The sequence below is a fragment of the Microtus pennsylvanicus genome, chromosome 13 (assembly GCF_037038515.1).
Source record: "Microtus pennsylvanicus isolate mMicPen1 chromosome 13, mMicPen1.hap1, whole genome shotgun sequence".
Classification (NCBI taxonomy): Eukaryota; Metazoa; Chordata; class Mammalia; order Rodentia; family Cricetidae; genus Microtus; species Microtus pennsylvanicus.
This window is the reverse complement of record NC_134591.1, coordinates 61,350,187-61,364,546: the sequence shown is the minus strand read 5'-3', so window position 1 is coordinate 61,364,546 and position 14,360 is coordinate 61,350,187. Positions and strand designations below refer to the sequence as shown.

At 44.7% G+C, this 14,360-nt stretch overlaps 1 protein-coding gene across 3 annotated transcripts in view; it reads left to right on the top strand.

Annotated features, from left to right (window-relative positions):
- Kpna6 (karyopherin subunit alpha 6) overlaps window positions 1-12,705 on the top strand; it is a 31,274-nt gene extending 18,569 nt beyond the window's left edge. For all 3 annotated transcript variants that reach the window (XM_075947034.1, XM_075947032.1, XM_075947035.1), the window contains exons 5-14: window positions 191-285; window positions 1,454-1,585; window positions 3,501-3,589; window positions 4,207-4,306; window positions 4,590-4,753; window positions 5,067-5,145; window positions 6,861-6,986; window positions 7,424-7,551; window positions 9,087-9,265; window positions 10,906-12,705. In XM_075947034.1, coding sequence (XP_075803149.1) covers window positions 191-285; window positions 1,454-1,585; window positions 3,501-3,589; window positions 4,207-4,306; window positions 4,590-4,753; window positions 5,067-5,145; window positions 6,861-6,986; window positions 7,424-7,551; window positions 9,087-9,265; window positions 10,906-11,093 — 1,280 coding nt within the window. In that variant the 3' untranslated portion in view covers window positions 11,094-12,705. The remainder of the gene's footprint in view (window positions 1-190; window positions 286-1,453; window positions 1,586-3,500; window positions 3,590-4,206; window positions 4,307-4,589; window positions 4,754-5,066; window positions 5,146-6,860; window positions 6,987-7,423; window positions 7,552-9,086; window positions 9,266-10,905) is intronic.
- The last annotated feature ends 1,655 nt before the right edge of the window (window positions 12,706-14,360 follow it).

The window sequence follows — 14,360 nt, the reverse complement described above, 5'->3', positions numbered from 1 at the left end:
GCCTTTAATCCCAACACTTGGGAGGCAGAGGCAGGTGGATCTCAGTGAGTTCGAGACCAGCCTGGTCTACAGAGCTAGTTCCAGGACTGTTACAAATGGAACAAAAACGACAGAGTAGTCAGAACCATCCAGGACTGCAAATGGATCAGCAAAGCTTCTCTGACTTTGTGTCTTTCCTGTCTCCCTCTAGAGCCAAGTCCTCCAATAGATGAAGTTATTAACACTCCAGGAGTAGTTGACCGGTTTGTGGAGTTTCTGAAGAGGAGTGAGAACTGTACATTACAGGTAAAGCTTTCGGGCAGAGATGCTGGGTGGGTTTCCTCATGGACTGACAGTGGGCTTTTGCAGGCATATCTTACGGGAATGGAAGAGTAATAAAGGGAAACTATCAGTTGAAGTATCTTCCTCAAAAAAAGTTTTAGATAATCCCAGCACTCGGGAGGCAGAGAGAGGCAGGCAGATCTCTGAGTTTGAGACCAGCCTGGTCTACAGAGCTAGTTCCAGGACAGGCTCCAAAACCACAGAGAAACCCTGTCTCGAAAAACAAAAAAAAAAAAAGTTTTAGGGCCAGGTGTGATAGCACAATCTTTGCAACCAGCAAAGGAAAACAAATCTCTGATTTTGAGGCCACCTAAGTCTAAAAGAGAGAGAGGGAGAGAGAGAGAAAGAAAAAGAGATCGATCAATCTCGGGGCCAGTAAAATAATGGCTCTTTAGATTAAGGCACCTCCACCAGACCTGACAGTGTGGCCTTGGACACAAATTGTGGAAGGAGAGAACTGGCTCCTGCAATTTGTCCTCTGAACTCCAAACATGCCATGGCACATAGGAATACACATAGATAAATAAAATTAAAGGAAAAAAGATCTCAATAATTGAGGTAAAGAGAAAAAAAAGAAAAGAAAAAAAAATAATTGAGGTAATTTGTGAACCTGGCTAAGTTTCCACAATGTATATATGCCAAAACATGTACATGCTAAAAAAAAAAATTGCTTTAAGCCAGACGTGACAGCACACCTAAATATTTTCACTATGTAGTGGGCAGGGCATAAGGATTGCCACAAGTTTGATACCAGCCTGGCTACATAGCAAGACCCTTTCTCAAGAGAGTTACAGAGAAACCCTGTCTTGAAGGAAAGAGAGAGAGAAAGAAAACCCATGAAGGAAGTTTTTGATTTCAGAGATTTCAAAATGTGATACACTGTTTGTGGTATTTATTATATATCAGAGGGTCTAGTGCTCCTCTAACTTAGTGACCTGATACAAGTCACTCAGCCTCTCCGGGTCTTTGTTGAGGACTCGTTATGCACATTGCTGCTCTTCAAAGCACTACTTAAAGGATGGTGGGCAAAGACTTGTTTGGTTTTGGTTTCTTTATTGACTGTTTTGGGGCAGGTGGTAGGTATGTTGTTCAGTCTGGAATGACCTCAGTTGTGGCCTAATCTTACTTTCAGTTTGAAGCTGCCTGGGCTCTGACAAACATTGCCTCTGGAACCTCTCAGCAGACCAAAATTGTCATTGAAGCAGGAGCTGTCCCCATTTTTATAGAGCTGCTTAACTCAGACTTTGAAGATGTACAAGAACAGGTAATGTTCAAGATTCGATTAAGGTTTTGATGGTATTGACTATATAATTATTTATATTTGGAGGCAGGTTCATTGGTGCATGCTTTTAATCTCAGCACTTGGGAGTCGGGCAATCAGATGTCTGAGTTTGAAGACACAGCCAAGGCTTCACAGAGAGACCCTATCTCAAAAACAAAAAATAAAAAGTGTGTCTTCAGGTTTTATCCCATGTCTTCCAGTGGTGCTCTACAGGTCAGTTTCAGAGTATCGCTTGTTACTTACAGAGCCCAGAGGAACTGCCTCAGTCTGTGTGATAAAGTATTACTTTGGAGATTGGATTATGAAAACACTTGAACAGTGCGGGGCTAGAGAATGTAGTTCAGTTGGTAGAGTTCTTGCTTAGTATGTATGAATAACTCCTGGGTGTAATCCCCAATACCAAAAAACCCCAGCAAACCTGTAAGAATCAGGGGTTCAAGGTTATCTTTGGGTACATAGCACACTTAAGGCCAGCCCATTTAAAAATAAATATAAATCAGTACACTTGAACAATGGAAATTTGGCAGATGGTAAGCATATCTGTGCATTGGGAAGGTGGCGGAGGTCATAAAAGCTATGTGCTATCATATCACCACTCCCTCCCCGCTATCCTGTGTGTCTGTTCTATTTGGCCTTTCCCGAGTCACATCCTTGATGATAAACTGAGTAAACACAAATAAAAAGTGAGTCCAGTTCTCCACACTTGACCTGTGGCATCTGTGCTAAATCCACAGTTAGTGTTGGAATTGGATTACACTATCAGACACACGATTGGTGTCAGAGGATTAGTTGTTAGTGTGAGGTAAATTTTATAATTTTAGTATCAAAGGTGCTGTTGGAAAAGAAGCCACACCGTTGATGTGAAGACACAACTTCAATTTCTTCTATGAATTCTTGATCATTTCACAGAAATGGAGAAGAGGTAGCCGGGTAGGCATGGTGGCAGACGCTTATAATCTCTGGATTCGAGGCTACATAATGAGTTCCAGACTAACCAGGGACTACAAAATAAATGAAAGAATGAATGCATGAATGAAATTAGTAAATAAATGCTTGATTCTCCAGTTATGAAGATGAGTTCCACAAAAATGGAAAACTGTGGTAGGATCTTCTTTTCCTGGTGTAGATCAGGTCTGTGGTAAAGGAAGCATCCAATCTTTTTGATCACTTTCTCCTTTTTTGGTTTTTCGAAACAGGGTTTCTTTGTGTAGCTTTGGACCCTGTCCTGTAACTCACTCTGTAGACCAGGCTGCCCTCGAACTCACAGAGATCTGCCTGTCTCTGCCTCCAGAATGTAGGGATTAAAGGCGTGTGTCACCACCCAGCCACTTTTTCTTTTTCTAAAGGAAGGGTGAGGTATAGTTTGGTATCTCTGGCTTCAGTTCAGATGGCAGCCTATCTTCTCCCACAAAACTAGGGCCTCCTGGGGAAAAGATCTTAGAGCAAGGCTTCCAGGAGGGAGATCACTGGAGCTTGCTGTCAAGCCCTAACACTGTCTAGTCACAGAAGCCAGGCAGTGGTGGTACGCATCTTTGATCCCAGCATGGGGGTTCTGGTGTGGTGTGCAGAGGCCTTCCTAGTCTACAGAACTGCTTCGAGGACAGCCAGAGCTACACAAAGACGCCTTGTCTCAAGAGATGGCTCAGCAGTTAAGAGCATTGCCTGCTCTTACAAAGGTCCTGAGTTCAATTCCCAGCAACCACATGGTGGCTCACAACCATCTGTAATGGGGTCTGGTGCCCTCTTCTGGCCTGCAGGCACACACACAGACAGAATATCGTATACATAATAAATAAATATAAAAAAAACCTGAAGTGTGTTTGGGGGGCAGGGGTGAGCAACTAGTAGTCATAGAAGCTACCAAGTTCTGAGTGACAGTTCCATCATCCCTTTTCAGGCAGTCTGGGCTCTGGGAAACATAGCTGGAGACAGTTCGGTTTGCAGAGATTACGTCTTGAATTGTTCCATCCTTAATCCTTTGTTAACGTGAGTAATTATGATCATTTGCACCTGAGGCATCTGTAGGGCGGCTGAATAGCAGTACATTTTGGGGGTAACTTATTACTTAAGATAGTAAAACCCTGGGCTGGGGTGTAGTGGCACACGCCTTTAATCCTAACACTCAGAAGTAGAAGCAGGCACATCTGAGTTTCAGGACAGCTAAGGCTAACCAGAAAAAAACCTTATCTCAAAAAATAAATAGGGGGGTGGGGGGTGGAGAGATGGCTCAGAGGTTAAGAGCACTGGCTGTTCTTTCAAAGGTCCTGAGTTCAATTCCAAGCAACCACATGGTGACTCACAACCATCTGTAATGAGATCTTGCCCTCTTCCTGCCTGCAGGCACACATACAGACAGAAGAACACTGTATACATAATAAATAAATAAACCTAAAAAATAAATACATGCGTACATATATACATACACACCTTTAGTCCTATCATCTGGGAGTCCAGCCTGGTCTCCATAGCATGTTTAAGAACAGCCAGGACTACACAGTGACCCTTTTTCAAGAACAAAAGAGTCTTAGGGGTCTGGGTTTGCCTCTAGGGTTTTTGGTAACAGCCCTATGCTAGAACATCAGTGGCTTTGTTGTTTCCTTCAGACTCCTTACTAAGTCCACACGACTGACAATGACAAGGAATGCAGTCTGGGCCCTGTCAAACCTCTGCAGAGGGAAGAACCCGCCTCCAGAATTTGCAAAGGTAAGGACTACTTGCTAGCCATAGTGATTCCAGGTTTCGTTATAGGAAGTTTTTAAGTTTTGGGAAGATCCCTGAGAGTCTCAAATCATGTGAAACTAAAAGGCACTTGCCAGTGTAGCAGGCCGTCTTGTGTGCCTTGGTAGGAGAACGCAAAGGTGGGCCTGCAGGTTTGATGACATTCCCAGGCTCTAGAATTGCGTGTAGGGAAGGAGCGGCAGTGATGGACTCAGTGATTGTGCTGACGTAGCCTTGCTCTCAGTCCTCCTCACTCTGCTTCCAACAGGTCTCTCCTTGTTTGCCTGTATTGTCTCGCCTACTCTTCAGCAGCGACTCAGACTTGCTGGCAGATGCTTGCTGGGCCCTCTCGTACCTGTCTGATGGTCCCAATGAGAAGATCCAGGCAGTCATAGACTCTGGAGTTTGCCGAAGACTGGTAGAACTTCTGATGTGAGTTGTTTCAGTTTAAGAGGGTAAAAGTTTCCCTAGCTTCACCAAGTTCAAAAAGTTCTAGCTTAAGATGGGCAGGGTGGTGCATGCCTGTAAACCCAGCATTTGGAGTCTGAGGCAGGAGAATCACAAATTCAAGGACAACCTGGGCTTCAGAGTGAAACTGTCTCATAAACAAAAGAAAAAAGCTATGAACAGCAGATTGCTGACCTCTCGGTGTCTGGAGCTGTAAGGAATGCTGCCAGCCTTGGTCTTCAGCAGGGCTGAATATGAAGTGTTGCTTCACTACTGAGGAGCTGTTCTTCCTTTGTAGGCACAATGATTACAAAGTCGCGTCTCCTGCCTTGAGAGCTGTGGGTAATATCGTCACTGGTGATGACATCCAGACCCAGGTAAGGAAGAAGAGGGAGATAGGATTTTTTTTGGGGGGGGGGTTCAAGACAGGGTTTCTCTTTGGTTTTGGAGCCTGTCCTGGAACTAGCTCTTTTAGACCAGGCTGGTCTCAAACTCACAGAGATCCGCCTGCCTCTGCCTCCCGAGTGCTGGGATTAAAGGCGTGCACCACCACCCGGCCAGGAGATAGGATCTTAACTCAGACTAACTATGGGAGAACAAACCTGTGGACAAAAGTCTTCGGTGATGGGAGGCCGCGTGGTCTAGCAGAGAACAAAGGCGAGGCCGCGTGGTCTAGCAGAGAACAAAGGCTTTAGCATTGTCACTCTCTGGTTTTCAGAGTTTCTTCTTCTCTTAAATTAGAACAGATCATCCAGGTAGTGCTTGTGAAAAGAAAGCTCAATGGAATGACTAAATTTAATTGGTCATGATGAGAGAGTTACATCTGATCTGTAATCCTTACAGAAAGCTGTTGTCTTCACCAATGCTTTCTAGACCTTTAGGATCCCATAAGATATCACCTTGTGTTAACCTCGTTAAACTTTTGACCCATGTGTGGCTCGCACCTGTAATCCTAGCCCTTAAGGGTCAACTAGTTCAAGCCTATCCTCAACTATATGAAACCCTATCTCAAAAGCTCAAAAATATGAAAATTCCTACAAACCAACAGCAGAATGGTGCATCCACTGGGGAGGCTGAAGTAGAAAGGATTACATGAGCCCAGTATTTTGAGGCCAGCCTGAGCAATATAACAAAGTCCTGGCACAGAAAAGTAAAATACTGTGCACTCTGTACACACTTGAGCACAGAAATGTAAAATGAAAGGAATGTTCCCTGCCATGAGGGCACAGTAAGTTTCCCTTGTTCAAAAAAAAAAGTAAGGACTCTGCTGATTTCCTTTTTGATTTCTTCAGTTAGTAGTTGTGGTTTAAACTCCATGAGTTAGCATGTGCTCTCGTTTTTCTTGCTGTTGCTGTGTAGCTTATTCCATTGGATTGCTATAGACACTCCATTATAAGTGGAGTCACACAATATCCCTTACGTCTGGCTTGCTTAGCATAATGTCTGTAAGGTTCATATATGTTGTAGCAAGTGTCAGAATTTTCCTAGTAAGGCTAAATGATAGTCCAGTGTTTGCGTATACTGTATTTTTAAATCCCCTTCATCCATCTTGGACATTTCTGTTGCTTTTACTTCTTCCCTATTATACATAATGCTGCTATGGACCCTGGTATACAGCTGCCAGTCTCTGCTTACTTTTCTTTTTGGTCTTGTATATGCAAAAGAGATTAGATAACATGGTAATTTATGCTAATTTTACGAGTTTAACTGCTGTGTTGTTTTATATCTCTACCAGCACCAGATTCTCCCTCTCTTATAACAGCTATCCTAAAGAGAAAAAAGTGCTGTCTCATGGTTTGATTTTTTTTTCCTCTGTTGATAGTGGTGTTGAGCCTATTTTGTGTGCTAATTGACAATCTATATATCATTATTTGAAGAAATGTCTTTTGAAGCCCTTTGTTCATTTTTAGTTTGGTTGCTTAGGGTGTTTTTATGATTTTAGGAGTCATTTATATATTCTGGATATTAACCCTTGCCAATATGTTTTCCAAGTATTCTCTCCTATTCTGTGGGTTGGTTTGCACTGTTTATGGTGTTTTGAAGTATGGGTAACTCAATATCTAATTTTTTGTATTTCTGTGCTTTTGTCCAGGTTATTCTTAACTGTTCAGCCCTCCCATGCCTCCTCCACCTGCTGAGCAGCTCTAAGGAGTCAATCCGGAAGGAAGCTTGCTGGACCATTTCAAACATCACTGCTGGCAACAGGGCTCAGATACAGGTAGATTTGCTTCCACAGAAACAGTGTAGCTCAGTGGTAGAATATTTTCCCATCACCACCAAAACAACTGGGGTCAGCATGGCCAGTTGGTCAGTGGCTCTACATAGTGGAAGCTAGGTTTCCCCACGCTTTGTCAGCTGGGGTCAAAGAACTTTCAGGTAGGTTAACGGAGAGAAACCTAAACCTAAGTTGAAAGTGATTTTTGTACTATGTTTGCCATTTCTTCATCTTTTCCTCTGAGACCTATCCTATTCTACCTCTGCCTCAAGTGTCTCATGGAGTCCAGGTTAGCCTCTGATGACCTTGAATTCCTGATTTCCTGCCTTCATTATCCCAAGTATTGGGATTACACAAGCGTGTCATCATACCTGACCCTTCTGCTTTTTCTCCTTAAACTATCTTTCTGCCTCCATCCTCCTTCCTCATTTGTCTTTCAGGCTGTCATAGATGCAAATATCTTCCCTGTGTTGATCGAAATCCTTCAGAAAGCAGAGTTTCGTACCAGGAAAGAAGCTGCCTGGGCCATCACTAATGCCACATCAGGAGGAACTCCAGAACAAATCAGGTATGATTCCTTTCCCAACATCTTAAATGTGTGGTCTCCTTTCTTTGTTCATGGTTTTCAAATAGCTAAATGGCTTTTGATGGGAAAGGTCTGCCCTAGTCTAACTGTAATAAGGCTTAACTGGAAAGCTGCTAAATGATACAGGGCGCCGGTCTAGATTCCTGTGTGAGATAGGCCGACCTCTCCTAACTCTGCCTCCCAAATATTTGGATTATGCACACACACCTCTGTACTCCATGCCTCCATACCCACCCAGTTTGTATATATGCTCCTTTATTCTAGTTAGTATCATCTAAACAATAGGAATGGTGGAAACTGATAAGGGTCTATAACCTACTGAAGGGGTCACTGGAGAAAGGAAAACTCATTAGAAAATAGAAGCTGGACATGATGGTATATGACTTAGATCTAGGATCTCTGGAGGCAGAGACAAGCAGATCTCTGTGAATTTGAAGCCAGCATGATCTACATAGCGAATCCCAGGCCAGCAAGGGCTACATAAAGAAACCAGGCTTAAAAAGCACTCAGAGGGGAGCCGGGCGGTGGTGCACAGCTTTAATCCCAGCACTCGGAGGCAGAGACAGACAGATCTCTGGGTTTAAGGCCAGCCTGGTCTACAGAATTAAGTTCCAGTACAGTCTCCAAAACTAGAGAAACCCTGTCTCAAAAAAACAAAAAGGGGGGGTATTAAATACAGCATTATATAGTATGCTTGTTAGATGAGAAATCAGTATACAAAAAGGTCTAAGAATTTGGAGAGCTTCACAAATTTGACTACATTTGTGTAAAAGGAATATTGAGTAGAGCTAAAGAGATGGGAACCAGATTGTAGGCTATCTGTATTAACAAACAATAGAGGTTGTGTTCAGGGAAATAAAGAACCAGAAAATTTTCTTTTTTTTTAAATAAATATTTATTTATTTATTATGCATACAATATTCTGTCTGTGTGTATGTCTGCAGGCCAGAAGAGAGCACCAGACCTCATTACAGATGGTTGTGAACCACCATGTGGTTGCTGGGAATTGAACTCAGGACCTTTGGAAGAGCAGGCAATGCTCTTAACTACTGAGCCATCCCTCCAGCCCCCAGAAAAATTTCTTTAAAAAAAAAAAAAAGGATTTATTATGAATACAGTATTCTGCCTACATAGCCTGTATTCCAGAAGAGGGTACCAGTCAGTTCTCACTATATAGATGTTTGTGAGCCACCATGTGGTTGCTGGGAATTGAACTCAGGTTCTCTGGAAGAGCAGCCAGTGTTCCTAACCTGAGCCATCTCTTCATCTCCCCAAAGAATTTCCCAATGTGTCTACAGTGATTAATATTGTGGCCGGTGTGACGTTAGGACTCTGGTGTATTTGTTCATCAGGGAACTAGATGTGTGGCAGAGCCAGAGTATAGAGATTAAGTTGAAAATAGGAGATTATCAAAACTCAGGAAGAATTCATTGTTTTCTATGAGAGAAGCAAAGCCCCTGCCTAGAGCTTTACTTGTTCTGCATTAATTTGGAGCTTACTTCATCTCTGGTCCCCAGGTACCTGGTGTCGCTGGGCTGCATTAAACCGTTGTGTGACTTGCTAACTGTAATGGATTCAAAGATTGTGCAAGTAGCCCTCAATGGACTAGAGAACATCTTGCGGCTTGGAGAGCAAGAGGGCAAGCGTAGTGGCTCAGGGGTCAATCCCTACTGTGGCCTCATTGAGGAGGCCTATGGTAAGTTCTCTCCCTGACTGCACATATGTCCATCTGTGGGGAGATGTTGGAGCACATCCACACATACTTTAGTCTGATTATTTTGTATTTTTTACTACATTTATTTATCCACTCATTTGTGTGTGTGTGTGTGTGTGTGTGTGTGTGTGTGTGTGTACATGTGAGTGTGAGCGCACATGATCTGTCACATTTGGATATGGAAGTCGGAGGACAACCTGCAGGAGTCAGTTGCATCATGTGGGTTGTGAAGATTGTCAAGTTTGGCAACAAACACCTTTACACCCACTTCTAGACCAATGATGAGTTTCTGTTCTAGCCAAGCTATACCATGCATGCTTACAGACCTTTCCTTGGGAATACCTGACATGTACTGACTAGCCAGGTAGCTAGAACTAATTAGTGTTACTTTTCTTGTTCCACCAGACCCTTCTTTCTCTGAGCAGCAATAGGTCATTGTTATTCTCACAGGGTCTACCTGCCTACAAGGTAGATATGGCCAGGCAGTGGTGGCGCACGCCTTTAATCCCAGTACTCGGGAGGCACAGGCAGGCGGATCTCAGTCAGTTCTAGGCCAACCTGATCTATCAAGCAAGTTCCAATATAGCCTTGGCTGTTACACAGAGAAACTGTGTCTCGAAAAGCTAAAAGCAAAAGTAGATATGATACAGGTGTAAGAAGGAAGTCAAAAATTTGATACTACCACCAGGAGCTAAAAGACAGCAATCTCGCCGGGCGGTGGTGGCGCACGCCTTTAATCCCAGCACTCGGGAGGCAGAGGCAGGCGGATCTCTGTGAGTTCGAGACCAGCCTGGTCTACAGAGCTAGTTCCAGGACAGGCTCCAAAGCCACAGAGAAACCCTGTCTCGAAAAACCAAAAAAAAATAAAAAATAAAAAGACAGCAATCTCTTCTGTAAAAATAATGAATTGTAGCCAGACAGTGATGGCTCAGTCTTTTAATCCCTGCATTTATGAGGCAGAGGCAGGTGGATCTCTTGAGTTCTAGGCCAGCCTGGTCTACACAGCAAGTTCCAGGACAGCCAAAAAAGAAAAAAAAAAATACTGAATTGCCTCTACCAACCCTTGTCAGAAGAGGCAAAATCATGATTTGCCCAGAGTTAGCTTAAAACAGAATTTGGGCTCAAACCTCTAATTTGTGTGTGTGCACCATGTGTTGTGTCCAAGTCAGAGGTCAACCTCAGGTGTCCTTCCTCAAGAGCTAAACACCTTGTTTTGTTTTTTGGTTGGTTGCTTGTTTTTTTGTTTTTGAGAGAGAGGACTGCTCCCTCAGACCTAGGGCTCACTGAGGAAGCCTGTTGACAAGCCAAGCAGTTTGTCCCAATGCTGTCCTCCCCACCCCTACTAGGGTTATAAGTACCTGCCACCTTTTCTATCTAGCTGTGGGTTCCTGGGAGCAAACTCATGCTTCAGGGCAAGCACTTTACAACTGAGGTTTATTCTAGCTCCCTAGACCTCTACTATCAGCTGACATTTCGATTTTCTTCTGCAATTCTATAATTTGAGGAAGCGATCTTGTCTCCTTTTTCAAGTCAAGAAATGATATGATCTTACTACTTTTATTTAGAAATTTGTCCCTCTGGAAAGGAAAATTTCATATATATATTTCTTCTTACCACCTTAGGCTTGGATAAAATCGAGTTTCTCCAGAGCCACGAGAACCAGGAAATCTACCAGAAGGCCTTTGACCTCATTGAGCACTACTTCGGTGTAGAAGATGACGATAGCAGCCTGGCTCCTCAGGTGGATGAGACGCAACAGCAGTTCATCTTCCAACAGCCCGAGGCCCCCATGGAGGGCTTCCAGCTATAATGTCTGCCTCCGGGGAGGGGAGGGCATGGGAAGCACCACCAGCCAGCGGAAGAGCAGCCCTCTGGTGGGCAGGGAAACAGCCACCCCACCAGCAGCCACCATACACCTGCTGCCCTGGAGACTGTGCTCTTACCTGCTCATCCCCTTCCCTGGAGGGCACCCTCTGGACAGACAGAAGCATCTGAGGCTCACACTGGGTTTTGTGACAAGAAGGGGGCGTGTGGGTTTTCTTCCTTACACTTTATTTTGGCTGCACACATGTCTTTAACCCAGGAGCCCAGGGGTAGACAAAGGAGGACTGAGGTAATCAATTTGCACCTTTAAAATTTTTTTTTCTTTTCTTTAGTGGTGACTTCCTTCCCATTTATCTTGCTTCATCCATCCCAGTCCTCTGCCCTGATGTGTGTAACTCTTATCTCGGGTACTTGAGCAGATGGAATATTCCAGAGGTGGGGGGGGAGGGGAGGGGAGAAGTCCAAAACAAAGTGTTCTTGCTCTGACTGAATATTAATCTTGTATGCTTGGATTGGTTATTTAATTTTTTTCTTTTGCACATTTTTCTTGTATTAAGGTTGCTTTGCCCAAAAAGCTGGTTTTAAGAACCCAGCTGCCAGCACTGTCTGGAAATAGAGGCTAATTAGGGAGGCCCCCATGAGACAAAAGTCCCTCCCTCCTGACCCTATGCCTAAGCCCTCCCCCTCACTCTCCTGGGACACATCACCAGTGTGAGTGTAAGGGAGGAGCACAGGCCTTCAGACAGGGCTTCCCTTTTGTAGCTACTGACCCTGTATCCTACCCACCTCCTAAATGGTGCGACCCAACTTCATTTGTTTACTTGAAAATTCACCTCAGAGTTGAATGAACCTCTGAGGTGGCTGTGTTTTCTCCTGAGCTTGAGATGGTGGGCTGTGGTCCTTCCTTCTCCTGAGGAGAAAGTCCTTGCTCTGATGACCCATAAGTTGCAGAGGAGGTTGGAGTTAGGGTCGTGTATTGGGATAGTCAGGAATCCCTGCCTTTGGCCTTTCTTCTTCCTTCTGCCATAGTTGGATCATGTATATTTTACTTCCAAAGGAGAGAATGTCAAAGTTCTGTATTTTTTTTTTATAGTCTATATATTAAGTAAGTCAGTCTTAAAGGTCTTAGGAGGACAAAAACCGCCTGTGAGTGGGATACTGTGAGGAAGACCAGAAAGAGGTGTAGAAGCTTCCCACTCAGAGGACTGAACTTGGTCCTTTTCTTCTCTGCTTGGATTCTGGGCCACCGCTTGGGACCAACTCTCACCTCTGGAGCCTTCAAGTCAATCGGCCTGGGCTGATTGTCCCAGTACCTGAAGGGAGCAAAGAGGGCCTCAGGGCCTGGTGAAGTCTGCTGCTCTGGTCCTTGCTTCTGAGCAGAAAGCAGCCTGCCTTCTCTAACTCAGTGCCAGTCCTGTTACCCAGATAAGTCGCGACACAGCTGCCTCTCCTGTCATCAGAGAACCTTGGCGACCTGGATACTTTGAGAGCTGTTGGCATCTCCCTTCTGAAGGTCCTTGTACCTGGATTGGATTTCCCCTTCTTGTGACAGTTACACAGACACATTTTCTTCTGAGTAAAGCTGGTTCAATACCTCAGGCTGGCCTGTGTTTTAGTGGGTTACACGTTACACTAAAACTGAGCTCTGGGGGCAGGGAGTGGGGTGTGCTGTCACTGAGGTGCAGACCACCTGTGAAACCCCATTGTGGTGAAATGGGGGTATCCATCCTCGTGTACACTTCTCTTTCTCCAGAAACAGCATTCTTCTTATTCCTGTTCCCACAGATTTCCCTTTGGCTCCCACACATGCAGATCTGAAGTTCAGGTTCTTGCTGTTGGCCATTGGCTTTCAGATTGACCCTGCTCCTAAGAAAAGTAGTTCAGGGCTGGCAGTTTATACTGGAAACCTTGACCAACGTTGGGCCACATTGGCGAGTCAACTACTCCTCCTCTACTCTCTGGCCTTCTGGGAAGGCAATAGGCAGAGCCTTTTTTTTTTTTAACCTGGCCCGCAGCTTTATTACAAACTCTGCTCCTAGTTCAAAATCCCTCCATGACTGCCATCATCAATCACCCTTGTCGGAAGAGCAGAACACTGTAGTGGGGTCTACTCTAAACATCTCAAGCAACAGTTAAGCCCCTGCGTTGGAGCCAGAGTCTCAATATGAGCCATGAATGTCTGCTTTCCCTATCCTTTCTCCAGTATTGCTTTGCCTTCAGACTTGGATCCAGTACCAGATGAAAGGCTGGTTACCTAGCTGTTTTAGGCATCCCACACTGAGATGTTCTTAAGTGACTGATAGAGTGGTCATTCCTAGATGCTGTCTTCAGTCTCCATCTCTCCCCAGTGACCACAGGCCTTGATGTTGGCTGAAGCCTTCTGGCATAACCCTATGAGTTCTGTCCTGTTGGCACAATTATTCCTTGGGTCTGTGCACACATTCGCACTTCCAAGAAGCTAGTATTGGTGGCCTTTTTTGGGAGAGCTCTGGTATTCCCCTTTACCCTGGGACCCTATATCTACTGATTCTCCCTCTGTACCTGGAAGTCATCTCCAGCCTGTGCTGAAGCCAACCACAGGTTACAGCTGCTATTGTCTTCTGCTACAAGAGATGAAAAGAAGGTTCTTTTTTGTTCTTTTGGGTTTTCTGTGCAGCTCTGGCTGTCCTGGAACTCACTCTGTAGACCAAGCTGGCCTTGAACTCAGAGATCCTCCTGCCTATGCCTCCCAAGTGCTTGGATTGAAGGCCTGCACCACCACTGCCTGGAGCCATGGCAAAAAGAAGTTTCTTAAATGTGGTCTTTTTACTTACCTGAAACCAACCCAGTAAAAAGAGAAACTTCCTGCGTGGAGGAACTGTTTCTCCTCCCATCTGCGGGTCACATAGCACTTCTTCACTCCATGCCCTCCTGTGGAGGCTTCTGCTCTTTCTGTTCTGACCTCATCTCTTCCCCAGCTTCACTCAGTTTGGTGTCATCCTCTTGGGTATTATTCCGGCTCAAGGTCTAACTTCTCGAAGGCAAAAAGCCAGTTTCCCCAGGTCCCTGCAGACCCAGGAGGGTGACAGGATGTTGGCAAGCTTCCCTAGCAGGCTGGGGAAGGAGGTGTTCAAGGCTCAGTGTACTGAACCAGGGCAGATCCTGAGCAGCAACAGCAGCAGCAGCCTCAGATGGCGAGGCCGTAAGGGATAGACTTCTGGCACATTCTAGACCAACCTCATCCAGTATTTTTTCTGTTTTACCTCTTGTATTC